Source organism: Arvicanthis niloticus, chromosome 3 (genome assembly GCF_011762505.2).
Source record: "Arvicanthis niloticus isolate mArvNil1 chromosome 3, mArvNil1.pat.X, whole genome shotgun sequence".
NCBI lineage: Eukaryota > Metazoa > Chordata > Mammalia > Rodentia > Muridae > Arvicanthis > Arvicanthis niloticus.
The window spans coordinates 108,592,508-108,603,996 of record NC_047660.1 but is presented as its reverse complement, the minus strand read 5'-3'; the positions used below and the strand labels follow the sequence as shown (position 1 = coordinate 108,603,996).

At 44.7% G+C, this 11,489-nt stretch overlaps 1 protein-coding gene across 1 annotated transcript; it reads right to left on the bottom strand.

Annotated features, from left to right (window-relative positions):
- Window positions 1-5,154: 5,154 nt before the first annotated feature.
- Window positions 5,155-11,449, bottom strand: Resp18 (regulated endocrine specific protein 18). Its single transcript, XM_034498484.2, has 6 exons — window positions 11,211-11,449; window positions 8,806-8,910; window positions 7,315-7,447; window positions 7,088-7,130; window positions 6,869-6,958; window positions 5,155-5,315 (listed from the first exon to the last, which is right to left on the bottom strand). The coding sequence occupies exons 1-6, from the start codon at window positions 11,314-11,316 to the stop codon at window positions 5,265-5,267; spliced, it is 528 nt and encodes a 175-aa protein (XP_034354375.1). The 5' UTR covers window positions 11,317-11,449; the 3' UTR covers window positions 5,155-5,264.
- Between the last annotated feature and the right edge of the window lie 40 nt (window positions 11,450-11,489).

The window sequence follows — 11,489 nt, the reverse complement described above, 5'->3', positions numbered from 1 at the left end:
GCTGATCTCAAACTCAGAAATCCGCCTGCCTCTGCCTCCTGAGTGCTGGGATTAAAGGCCTGTGCCACCACCTCCTGGCTGAATATAATTATGTTCTTAATTCTTTTTAACTTAACATAGACACCCAAAGTCATCCCTCTTCTATTTTTCACATTATCACGTAGAACAGAAAGCAGGTCATTATTTTCTGTGGATTCCTCCTCTTCTCAATTGATGGTTGATCTCCTTGTGTGGCCTCTCCTTGTGTGGCCCCTCTGTGCAGCACACATGTCCTCGGAATTCCCCTGTGCAAACTAGACATTATTCTTGACATGCCAATTGGGTTGTATCTTTTTTAAATGTAAACAGAATATTGCTTTACTCCAGGAGATGTATAACACCTGGTTATGCTACTACATAAAGATGCTAAAACTGATAAGTAGTTTAAAGTAGAGCCAGGCCCATCTTTTTTTATCTGATGAGCGTGAATATGTTGGCAACACAGGAACATTCAGTTCCCCATCAACCAGCCACTTTCTATCTAGGTTCATAGTTCTCCTCCTCCTCCTCCTCCTCTTCCTCCTCCTCCTCCTCCTCTTCCTCCTCCTCCTCCTCCTCCTCCTCTTCCTCCTCCTCTGCTCTGTGTATGAAACTCAGTGGTTCTGACATGCTAGACAAGTCCTATACCCTGAGCTACATCTCTAGTCCCAATGGTAACCAACTAAAATATTTCATTCCACGTTGCAGACTGTGTTTTTTTTCTCTCTTTTCTTTTTCCAATTTTTTTTTTTTTTTTTTTTGGATATTTATCGCCTTTTGGTCATTAACCTGAAATACAATGCCAAAATGCCAACTGGAAGTAGAATATAATATATTCTTAACTTTTGCTCTTTACCTACTTGCAAATGAAGGAGCAGTTGAAGAAGTCACCTCAGTAGTGGCTAACGAGTTTTCCTAGAGTATTCTTGTGAGTTTTCTTTTTTGAACATTTCTATTTGTAAATTCAATGTATGTTGTTCAGTCACAATAATTACTCTTTTGATATTTAAATTATCCTAAAACAAGCCAGTGACAGGCCCTTGAATCAGATTCCAATGTTCTTTTGAAACACCCTATCAATCACGAAACCCGCATTTGTTTTTGTACCAGGTTTTTCTTTTTCATTCTCTCTGCAATATGGAAGTAGCCATTCATTTACAGGGCTGCCTTAGCTCTCAGTAAGGGTGGTTTTAGAGGCCGGGATCTGGATGCCAGGGGTGATAATGGCAACTGAGGGGCACTGACTCTAGACATTTTCTATGAACAGAGGATATTAAGATAGAACCCCCACACACACATGAACACACACATATGAACATACACACATGAACACACACATGAACATACATGCACACACATGTACACACATATATATATGAACACTCCAGCCAATATTTAATCATGCTCTTTACTGAGTTCTCCACACTTACAGTTCTTTATTATTCTGCTGGAAACTCAGGTTCCTGATGACATTAATATAACCACTTGTATGTTTGATACACACCTAACATAGAACAATACAAATATTTCTCTACTAATAAAACAGCGAAGGCTTGGAGAGATAGGTCAGTGGTTAAGAGCACCTGCTGCACTTGCAGAGAACATGGCTTCAGTTCCCAGCACCCATGAAGAGGTTCATAACCATCTGTACTGCCCTCTTCTGACCTCTGTGGGTACCAGGCATGCATGTGGTGCCCATACATACATACATGCAGGGGAAACATGCATACACATAAAATAAAGCAATGAATACATGCTTTTAGATAACTATGTAGCCTTGGCTGGCATAGAACTTTCTATGCAAATTGGCCAGGAACTCACAGAGATCTTCTTGCCTCTGCCTCCCATGTACTGGAATAAAAATGTGCATCTCCATAAACACTTAGCCTAAATTTTGCCTTTAAACACAACTTCTAAGAATATATCATCAAAATACTGTGTTTTATGATTGTTTCAAACATCTCTTTTGGTTGTGTTCATGTAGTTATGATTGGCAATTTGATATATAATTAAGGCTGTTGTTTCAGTTTATTTTTAGTTTCAGGGAAGTGCCTTATATTCTTTATATAATTTTATTTAGAACCTTTTGCAAAACAATGTAATGTATTTATTCCCAAAACTCCCTTGGAACAGAAAAGGAGGTGAAAATTAATGAACGGAAAATTACAGCAGCAGAAAACAAAGTGCCCACTTATTTACCCATTTTTTAAATTTCTTTTCTCCCTCTCTTTTTTTTTTTTTAGTAGAAATCATTGGTTAGTATAAGTAGCTTTTCTCCTCCTCCTCCTCCTCCTCTTCCTCGTCCTCTTCTTCCTCCTCTCCTTCTTCCTCCTCCTCCTTCTCCTTCTTTTGATGATGATGATGTCATACTTTTTGAAAGTAATTGTTCAAATCTTTTCTCTGTGATTCCCTGTCTTCAACTTCCCCTTTTGTAAGAACAGCAGCCACTAAAAGTTCATTTTCAGACTAAAGCTCATTTTGATGACCACATTTTAACTAATTTAGCTGCAATAGCCTTACTTACAAATAAGGTCATGTCTGGAGGGTCTGGAAGTTAGGATTTGAACATAAGTTTGGAGGAGACAATTTAAATCATCCTAACAGTTGCTGGGTCTGTGAGTTCATCTGGAAGACCTCTTGGTATCGTTTCTCATTCTCTTTTGGGTTGTGTTTCAGTCAGGAGCAATCCCTGCTCCTCCTGCTCCTAACCCCACTCTTATACAGAAGCTTGAAACCTTACCTTGCTATAACTTGCACGCCCCTCCTCTTTCAGACGATCTTAGTGATTCCTGTCTGTCAAGTGTGATTCAAGTAGTGTCACATGGTCCTCTACAACAAAAAATAGGTCTACCTTCTTTTTAAAAGTTTTTGTCTGCAGTGGAACAGTTGGCAGAGGACTGGGGTTTGGTTCCCAGCTCCCAAAGTGGTTTGTGGCTAACTGTAACTTTAGTTCTAGGAGACCCAACACCCTTCTCTGGTCTCTGAAGGCACCAGTCATACATGTGGTGCACATGCCTACGTGCAGGCAGACACTCACGCACATAAGATAAAAAACACATAAATCTTTAAAAGTTCCCATTTTTCACCTGTTCAATCTGTCTCACAGTTTCAAGTTTCAAATTTCAAAGTTCCAGACTTCCAAACCTCCACTCCCATGTTTTCTTTCTAACCTTTGCCACTTTTTTTTTTCTGGAGGTGGAAATATTAGAAAGCCTAGGGTTAGCCGGGCAGTGGTGGCGCACACCTTTAATCCCAGCACTTGGGAGGCAGAGGTGGGAGGATTTCTGAGTTCGAGGCCAGCCTGGTCTACAGAGTGAGTTCCAGGACAGCCAGGGCTATACAGAGAAACCCTGTCTCAAAAAAACAAAAACAAAAGAAAGAAAGAAAGAAAGAAAGAAAGAAAGAAAGAAAGAAAGAAAGAAAGAAATTCAGACTAGGGTTGGACCACATAGGTCAACTTTAGGATTTTTAGGATGTGACTGAGAAGGTGTGTTGAGAATGAGGTGCCTGTATGTAAAAGTAATGGCCCATGCAAGGATCTGGATGCATAGATCCTAGGCAATACAATTAGGACCAAGTTGCTAGAGTGAGTCCAGCAAGGGAAGGCCGAGTGGACTGAAGGGATAGGCAAGCATTTGGCTACTCTGTTGGCTAGACACATTATTGCTTGGACTTTTCCCTAGAAAATTATTTACAACCCCCCCAACAGTATTATAAATGAAGTATTATTCTTAAAGGGCTCATCAAGGCCTAGAGGAGTGTGTAGCACACAGTAACCTCAGTAGGAGCTGAGTCAAAAGGGAAGAAGTTAGGTGTGGTAGTTTTTGTGTGAGACAATACTGGAAATCACAATTTAGAACTGGAAAACTCAGTCATATTAAAGATGGGTGATGGCGGAACACACCTTCAATCCCAGCACTTGGGAGGCAGAGACAAGAAGATCTCTGAGTTCAAGGCCAGCCTTGTCTACAGAGCGAGTTGCAGGACAACCAAGACCATACGGAGAAATTCTGTAAGAAAGAAAGAAAGAGAGAAAAAAAGAAAGAAAGAGAGAGAGAGAAAAAAGAAAGAAAAAGGTCCCTGGTACAATCCTTGAAGCATGCTGTTGTACAAGTCACCACCAGTGTGGACTGGTGCCCACTGTGTTGAATGTCACTGGCATCCTCAAGAATGCTGACTATGCTTCAGAACTGTCCACAAGGATGGGGGAATCAGATTTGTTTTTGTTTTTCGAGACAGGGTTTCTCTGTGTAGTCCTGGCTGTCCTGGCCTCACTCTGTAGACCAGGCTAGCCTCAAACTCAGAAATCCACCTGCCTCTGCCTCCCAAGTGCTGGGATTAAAGGGGTGTGCCACCACTGCCCGGCGGAATCAGATATTTTAACACTAAGCTAACTAAAGTCCTTCTCTATGTGAGAGCTTCCCCAGGAGCAGTATGAAGATTATAAAATCCCAGGTCCTTCCAGACAGTCTAAATCACAGAAAGGCATGGTCTATGCATCTCCAGATGAGAAGCAGAGAAGTCCATGGCTTTGGGATGGGAAGATGTTAATGGAGACAGGAACTATTCACTTGCAGAGGTTGGGTGAAGAAGATATGGTCCAGGAGCGAAGGGATGAGATGCCCACTGTATGTGCTCTCTTCAGACACCTGAACAAATCTATACTCTCCCAGACTTCATGGGTTTTGAGATTATTAAATACATTTACAGAGGTACCAAATACAGTCACAGGAGCTTGGCTCAATGGTTTTCAGGGTTAAACAAATGAAGAAAGGTACAGGAGGGGGGGTTGGAAGAGTAGCAATGGTTAATTGATTTGATGGGTCCAAGAAAAACAGATGAATGAAAAGAACTGACTAGAGGCAAATATGAATTTTCCTTCCCCAATAAGTGAAAGGCTGGTATCCAAATCATGCCACATGAATAGGATGCCACTGGAGAATAACATGAATAGGCCGCCATGACAGCTGTGGTCACCTCTCATGCTCTCTATTTCAGAAAAGGTGATGGGAGGAGGGCAGAAACCAGCCTTTGACCAAGCATTCAGAGCTGTGCTTTCTCTGTCCCTTCTCTCCCTTGGGAACATCTGGCCAATCCATGTTCCACACACCCTGCCTCAAGACAAGCTCACAGAAAGTGTTTGCATAAACATCAATTTTAATTATTCATATTTGGATCATCCAAGAATTGCCCCTTGGAGGGCAATGAGGAGGTTCCCTGGGAAAAGGATCTTATGCAGTGAGATCTCAGTCAGCAACAAGGTTGAGGCCCACAGTGGGGAACGGCCCAAAGAAACCCTAAAAGAGAAGAAACCAAGAAATTGAAGTTAGGCTGGAGAGACATTGTGCCTCTTTACCTGCTCTCCTTCCTCAAATAATAATCGCTTGATCTGAGTAAGCCTTCCCCATGGTGACTCAGCCCAAGGGTTGTTAGCCTAAGCCCCTGGCTCCCACATACACCTCCTCCTCCTTCTGTGATTTTCCATTATACTGGGGGCTGGAGAAGAACGGCAGAACTTCATTCGTGTTCCTGGAAGTGACGCAGGTGGGTCTCTGCCTTTTAGCTCACATTGTGTCACCCCAGCAACTAATCCAGGTTTAGGAACTCTAGCTGCCATGCTGCAGAAACAGGAGCCTGTTTTCCTGGACAGTATCAAGGGCTGGGACCCACTTCTCACAGGCTGTCTCTAGATGGTAGGTGTGAATACGGAAAGCAGGAAGGGACAATTATCAGCTCCTTTGCTTCTGCCCAAATCCAAGCCTTTCCCACCTCTCTGGACCAGAATGGGCCTTCTCTCACATCTTTTTGGCTTTCATTCTTGCTCTTCTCACTTTCCATTTACTTAACCTCATTGTAGTGTTTTTGTTTGTTTGTTTGTTTGGTTGGTTGGTTGTTTTTTTTTTTTTTTTTTTTTTTTTAGCAGGGTAGCCTCGAACTTACAATTTTGCTACCTCAGCCTCCTAAGTACTAGGGCCACAGATATGTACCACCATATCTCACATCTAGGGTGGCCTTTTAAAAACTAAATGTCCCATTAGGACATTTCCTTCCTCAGAATATTTCAGTAGCTCCCCGCCATCCTTGAAATAAAACATGAAGTGTGCTCTGTGAGCCTCTACATGGGCTTCCTTCCTTCTCCGTGCTCATCTCTGTCACTGGATGCTCTGCTCCTCTGGAGGGTGAGGCCATTCTTGCCTCCGGACATTTGTGGTTACAATGCCCTTCCTTTGTGATTTCTTCCAACTGTCACTCTCTTGTCTTTCATGTCTTAGCCCTAAACAAAACTTTTCATTATTGATAAGTATGATGTTTGGAACAGGCCTTGAGAGAGGGCAAGAATCACACAGGGGAGGCTGGGAACTGGGCAGCTTGGGTCCAGTAGCACAGACACAGCAATGGCAGGTTGAGGAAGTCGCATAACCAGCCTGTGCCCCCAGTTTTCATTTGTAAAGGGTGATTTCTAGTCTGGAATCCAAGGAGATGAGCCTTGCCTGGACCATAAAGAAAGCAAAGCAGATGGGGTCGAAGCCTCTGCGCCCTGCCTTCACTATACACAAGGGTTCCTCATATCTAAACTGACGATGCTTCTGTTTTTTTTTTTTTTTCTTTAAATTCCTGTTTTAAATCAAGTCTGATGCATGATCTTGAAGCTTTTGTCCTTAGGAGCTTGTCATGGCCCAGCCCTCCGCTCTCATCTAGATGTCTAGATAGTAGTTTATAAACAAGCAGGGCTACCCTTTGGGTACAAGAGTTTATTCCAATACCCACTTCCTCTTTTGTACCTGTCCCCTGAGCCCATTTAAACACACCCTTTTGGTTTTAGTCTCCTTGGGAAAACTGAGCCACTCACCTTGGTGGGACGGGTCGCCTCTTGTTTGGTGGCCTTTGGGATTACTTTGGTGGTAAAGCATCGGTCCCTGTTCACCTTGACTGCTGGACTCTAATGGGTGGGGAGGGATCAGGAGTAAGGAAGGAGGCAGGAAGGATGAGATGGTCTTAGGAGGAAATCCAAAGGAACCCAGGTCAAGGCTTCCCAATTTGGGAAGATAATTTGGGGAGATAGTCTCACCTTTTGGGGAGATAAGAGTCGAAGTTTCTCCTCTTGCTTGCCCCTAGAAGAGTCAGGGATGACAGGTGGAACCTAGACCCACCAACCCCTCTCCCCCTTTGTAAGTACAATTATTGGCCCCTTAGAACTGTTCCCTACTGATGATTGCTGGAGCCCAGTACTTCTGGTAGCTTCTATGTACAGTGCTGGTACCCTAAATAGCAGAGGCCTACCACAGGTTTTCATACCTCACCCCAGTGGCTGCAGTGGGGGAAACCGCCTTCACATCCTTCCGGCACGGATACTGGGGGTGGAGTCTGCTGAGGTGTTCCACCTTTTTGGTCATTAACTCATAGGCTATGTCATCTGTCCAGAACATGCCTGTAGGGTGAAAGGATGGAGTGAATTGACACCAGGGGCCAGAGTGACCTCTTCTTCAAGTCTATGTGAGACCACATTTAATGGAGAAAGTTAGATGCTGTGGTGTGGAAAGGTTGCTGAGCAGAGTCCTGCACAACCTTTCTAAGGAGTCTACTGGTTCACTTGTTCAGAAATGTATCAAAACCGAAACAAAACAGAACAAAAAAAACAAAAACAAGACAAAAAGCCCTCAAACCCCTCCAGAGCAGTACATTTAATATTTTACTCTGCATGCAAGCATGCGTGCGTCTGTGGTGTGTGTGTGTGTTTGTGCGTGTGTGCATGCTCACCCACACAGGCATGTATAGACCAGAGTGTCTTCCTCAATTGATTACTTTCCACCTTATTTTTTTGAGACTGATTTTTTCCTTGACTTTTCATTTTACTCTATACGTCATTATCAATATCATTGTGTGTGTGTGTACATGTGCATGGTTGTTGGAGGTCAGAGTAGGATTTATACCTTCATAAAGGATCTAAAAATTGAAACCAATTCATCCAGCTCAGTGACAAGTGCCTTTACCTAGCGAGCTATCCCATTGGTTCTTCACCTTGTTTTTTGAAACGGGGTCCCTCATTGAATTGATTAGTCTGGACTAATAACTATCCAGTGATCTCCAGGGACCTCTGTCTGCATCTCTGCCCTCCGTGCCACCCACACCCCATGCACTGGTCTCACTGACACGCCCATTGCTCCTGTTCTGTGTGGACGATGGGGATCAAAGCTCAGGACCTCATAATTGGATGGCAGACACCTTCCAACTGAGCCATCTCCCCAGACCTAAGATTTAATATTTCCGACAGATTCCCTGCTGATGACACCCATGTTGCTGGTGTAGGATGCACCTTGAGACTTACTGATCTAAGGAATCACATACTCCTTAAAGTATTGGGTATGGTCATGTGGACTCAAGGTAGGCTTCCTCTTCTACCTACATGCATGTGAACCTCTATGGAAGGGTCAGCCTTCTACCAAGAATGGATTCACCCTTCCATATCTCTCCTCCACTACATGGTCTCCCTGCTTCCTATACAAAAGCTGAGGTTTGCAGCAGGTCTCTTGGCTGAGCACTTAAGGAATCCCAGCTCTTGGAAAAAAACTCAAACCTCAGACTGTGATAGAGGTTGGGGCCAGTCCCAACAACTTATATGCTTCTGTTTCTGGGTGTTCATCAGCCTCTTGTTCCCTTCCACTAAGGTGACAAGAAACTAGAGACACCTGAACCGACAACAGAAATTCTATCCCTTGGCCAATAGTCTTTCACTAATGTTCCCAATATTTGACCAGGACCCCATCTCTGTTCTGCAGCTTTGCTTACCTTGGGGTACAATCTGGTGGAAAATAAGTTGTAAGTACTGGAATACTGAAGTAATAAGTCCTTGGAACGTCCAGAGCTGCTCTGATCCCACCTGGCTCTGACCATCTAAGGGCAAAACAATGCTGTCAGCAAGCATCTTGGTCAGAATCACTCCAAATCCCAGCTGAAGAGATGGTAATATCTTTCCTCCATGGTTAACACAGAGACAGGTCCTTTCCTCCTCTTCAAGTTTCCCTTTCTCATTTTCTCTTTCATCACCACTAGCCTCTGAACTCCATTTACTCTTCTTACTGTTGCTTAAGATAGGGCCTTTTAAAAATAGTATTAGATGTCCTAGAACACACTATGTAGACCAGGCTGGCCTCTAATGCACAGAGATCTGCCTGCCTCTGCCTCCAAGTGCTGGCATTAATGGCGTGCACCAGCACACCTGGCTTCCGTTCACTTTTGGTATCAGTATCTAGCCAAGAACCAAGCACACAGGCAAAAGTATCATGTGAAGATGCAGATGGAAAGAACCCTGGGGAGCTGTCCACATGTGGTGAACAGTCAGAACAGGTGGTGCATGAAGTGGATGAGCTGACTTGAGGAAAACTTGGAAGTCAGGAAGGATTATGGAAAAGAACTTGAATCCTTAGAAAGAGAAAGTACCATCTCCCCAGGTGTCTTCAAGAGGTTGGGTCTCAGGATACCCACCATACCAAATCTGAAGATTTTCAAGACCCTAATACAACACATTATTTGTGTGGTACTTATAAATATCCTCCTGCCCACTTTATTTTCCATAGCATTTATTATGTGCGTGTGTGCACTCACACATGTGTACACATGCACATAAAAATATATGGCACAGCATGAGTCTGGAGATCTGAGGACAAATTCCATAGTCAATTCTCTCCTTCTACTATGTGAACCCTAAGGATTCAACTCAAGGTTGTCAGGCTTGGTGGCAACCTTGTGTATTGACTGAGTCCTCCTGCCAGTATCTTCCTGTATATTTTAAATAACCTCCCAATTATTTATAATAGCTAATATATAATGTAAATAGCTGTTTTTATGCAGTGCCTGAGAATAATGACGGGGGGGGGGTGGTGTCTGCATTCAATCTACTCAGTTGGTAGAATCGAGGATGCAGAGTTCCGTGATGAAGAACGTGAGGGCAGAGAGAGCTGACTGTATTCCTACGTGTAGGGTCTGAAGGTTGGTATTTTTCTCCTGAAACACAGCTTGCTCAACTGTGTGTAAGAGAAGGGCGGGAATGAGGGACAAGTGAGTAGGGTTAAAGAAAAAACTCTCCCTGCCTCACTTCAGTTAATTAAAAACAAACAAACAAACAAACAACAAAAACCGTGACTCTTGCTATGTATCCCAAGCCTCTAATTATAGGTCTCCCAAGAATGGGCAATTCTCCCCCTCACTTCATTCAGATAAATGCCCAATAGTCTCCTGGCCCTAGAAAAAAATAGATGTTCTAGCGTCCGTCCTGTTGAAAACGTGAACTTCCAGAGAAGAGGTGGTATTCAGTCTGAGATGGTGTCTGGGCGGTAATGTAGGTGTGCGGACACCCGGATCCACAGAATGGCTGGAGCTGTCCGTGGTGCTGAGAGTCAGAAGTAGTCACCGTGGGCGGTACTGAGAGGCGCCTCGGTATCTGCACTTCACAACCCACCCCCATTCTACTCCGTCCCCACCCCGCCCCAGTTCTCCCCTCGTTTGACACCAAGTCTCCACCCACAGTGCTTTGCGAATCCTCTGCATTGGCTTCCAAACTCAAGAATCCCGCAGGGAGACTGGGCGGCAGACTAGGACTTTGTGCAATGGTCTGCGCAGGTATTCTGAGACTGCGCAGTCTGTCCCCGACTGTTAGAAGTGAGTGCGCGCCAGATCCATCCAGGATGGCGCAGATCAGAGCAGGAGGAAGTAGAATGGTCTCCTCCCAACCTGTTTTACCCCAACCTAGCTTTCCCCACTTCATGAAACCGGACTCCAGCCCCTGGACTCTGCGGGTTTACGACTGAGCCTTGATTCCGTCTCTCAGCCCCACCCACCTATTCCCTTGATCAGATAACCAAACACAAGCACTCCCGGTTCTCCAATAAAATTATCTCTTTCCTGGCCCCTCTGAAACGTCTGGCGTATACCGCAGCCACCCCTTGGCTCATCTGTCTTCCCTACTCTTTCCCAACCCCCAACCTTTGCCTGTGTCCGCTCCTTCTATGTCTAGACCCTGTACACCAAGTCCCAAGACTGCATCTGTCCCTCTGAAACCCTCTGCGTTTCTCTCTTGTCATCCTAAACGATTTTCCTCCTGAGTCTTTTAGCCTTGAGGGCCAGATCCTCTGCTCTCAGAATTGGTCTCTGGCCCTGCCCGCACTCCCCGCCCCCACCCTAAGTTTTCTCCTGACCGTGGGCATTTATGTCGCTGCAACTGCCTGGACGACTGTAAAGCAGAAGGAAGCAGACCAGTAGCTGAAGACCCCCGGAGCCCGCGGGCTTCAACGAACTCTGCATCTTCGCTGGATCCGAGCGCACGGTTCCTCGAGCTAGGTCGTAGTGGAAGTAGCAACAACAGCCAGGGGGCTGTGCCAAGATGTCACTTCTCACCCGCTAGCGACGCGACGAGAGATCTGCAGAGCCCTCCTCTGCAACTCGGCCAATCACAAGCAGGCTCTGCCCCTGCAGCC

Bases quoted from the DNA above. Each gene is read 5' to 3' on its own strand.
- Resp18 (XM_034498484.2), bottom strand. From the start codon at position 11,316: ATGCAGAGTTCGTTGAAGCCCGCGGGCTCCGGGGGTCTTCAGCTACTG. The intron at 7,448-8,805 runs GTAAGCAAAGCT...TTCACCCTACAG, and splicing joins CCACCAGATTGTACCCCAAG to GCATGTTCTGGACAGATGAC. The intron at 6,959-7,087 runs GTGAGACTATCT...CCCACCCATTAG, and splicing joins GACTCTTATCTCCCCAAAAG to AGTCCAGCAGTCAAGGTGAA.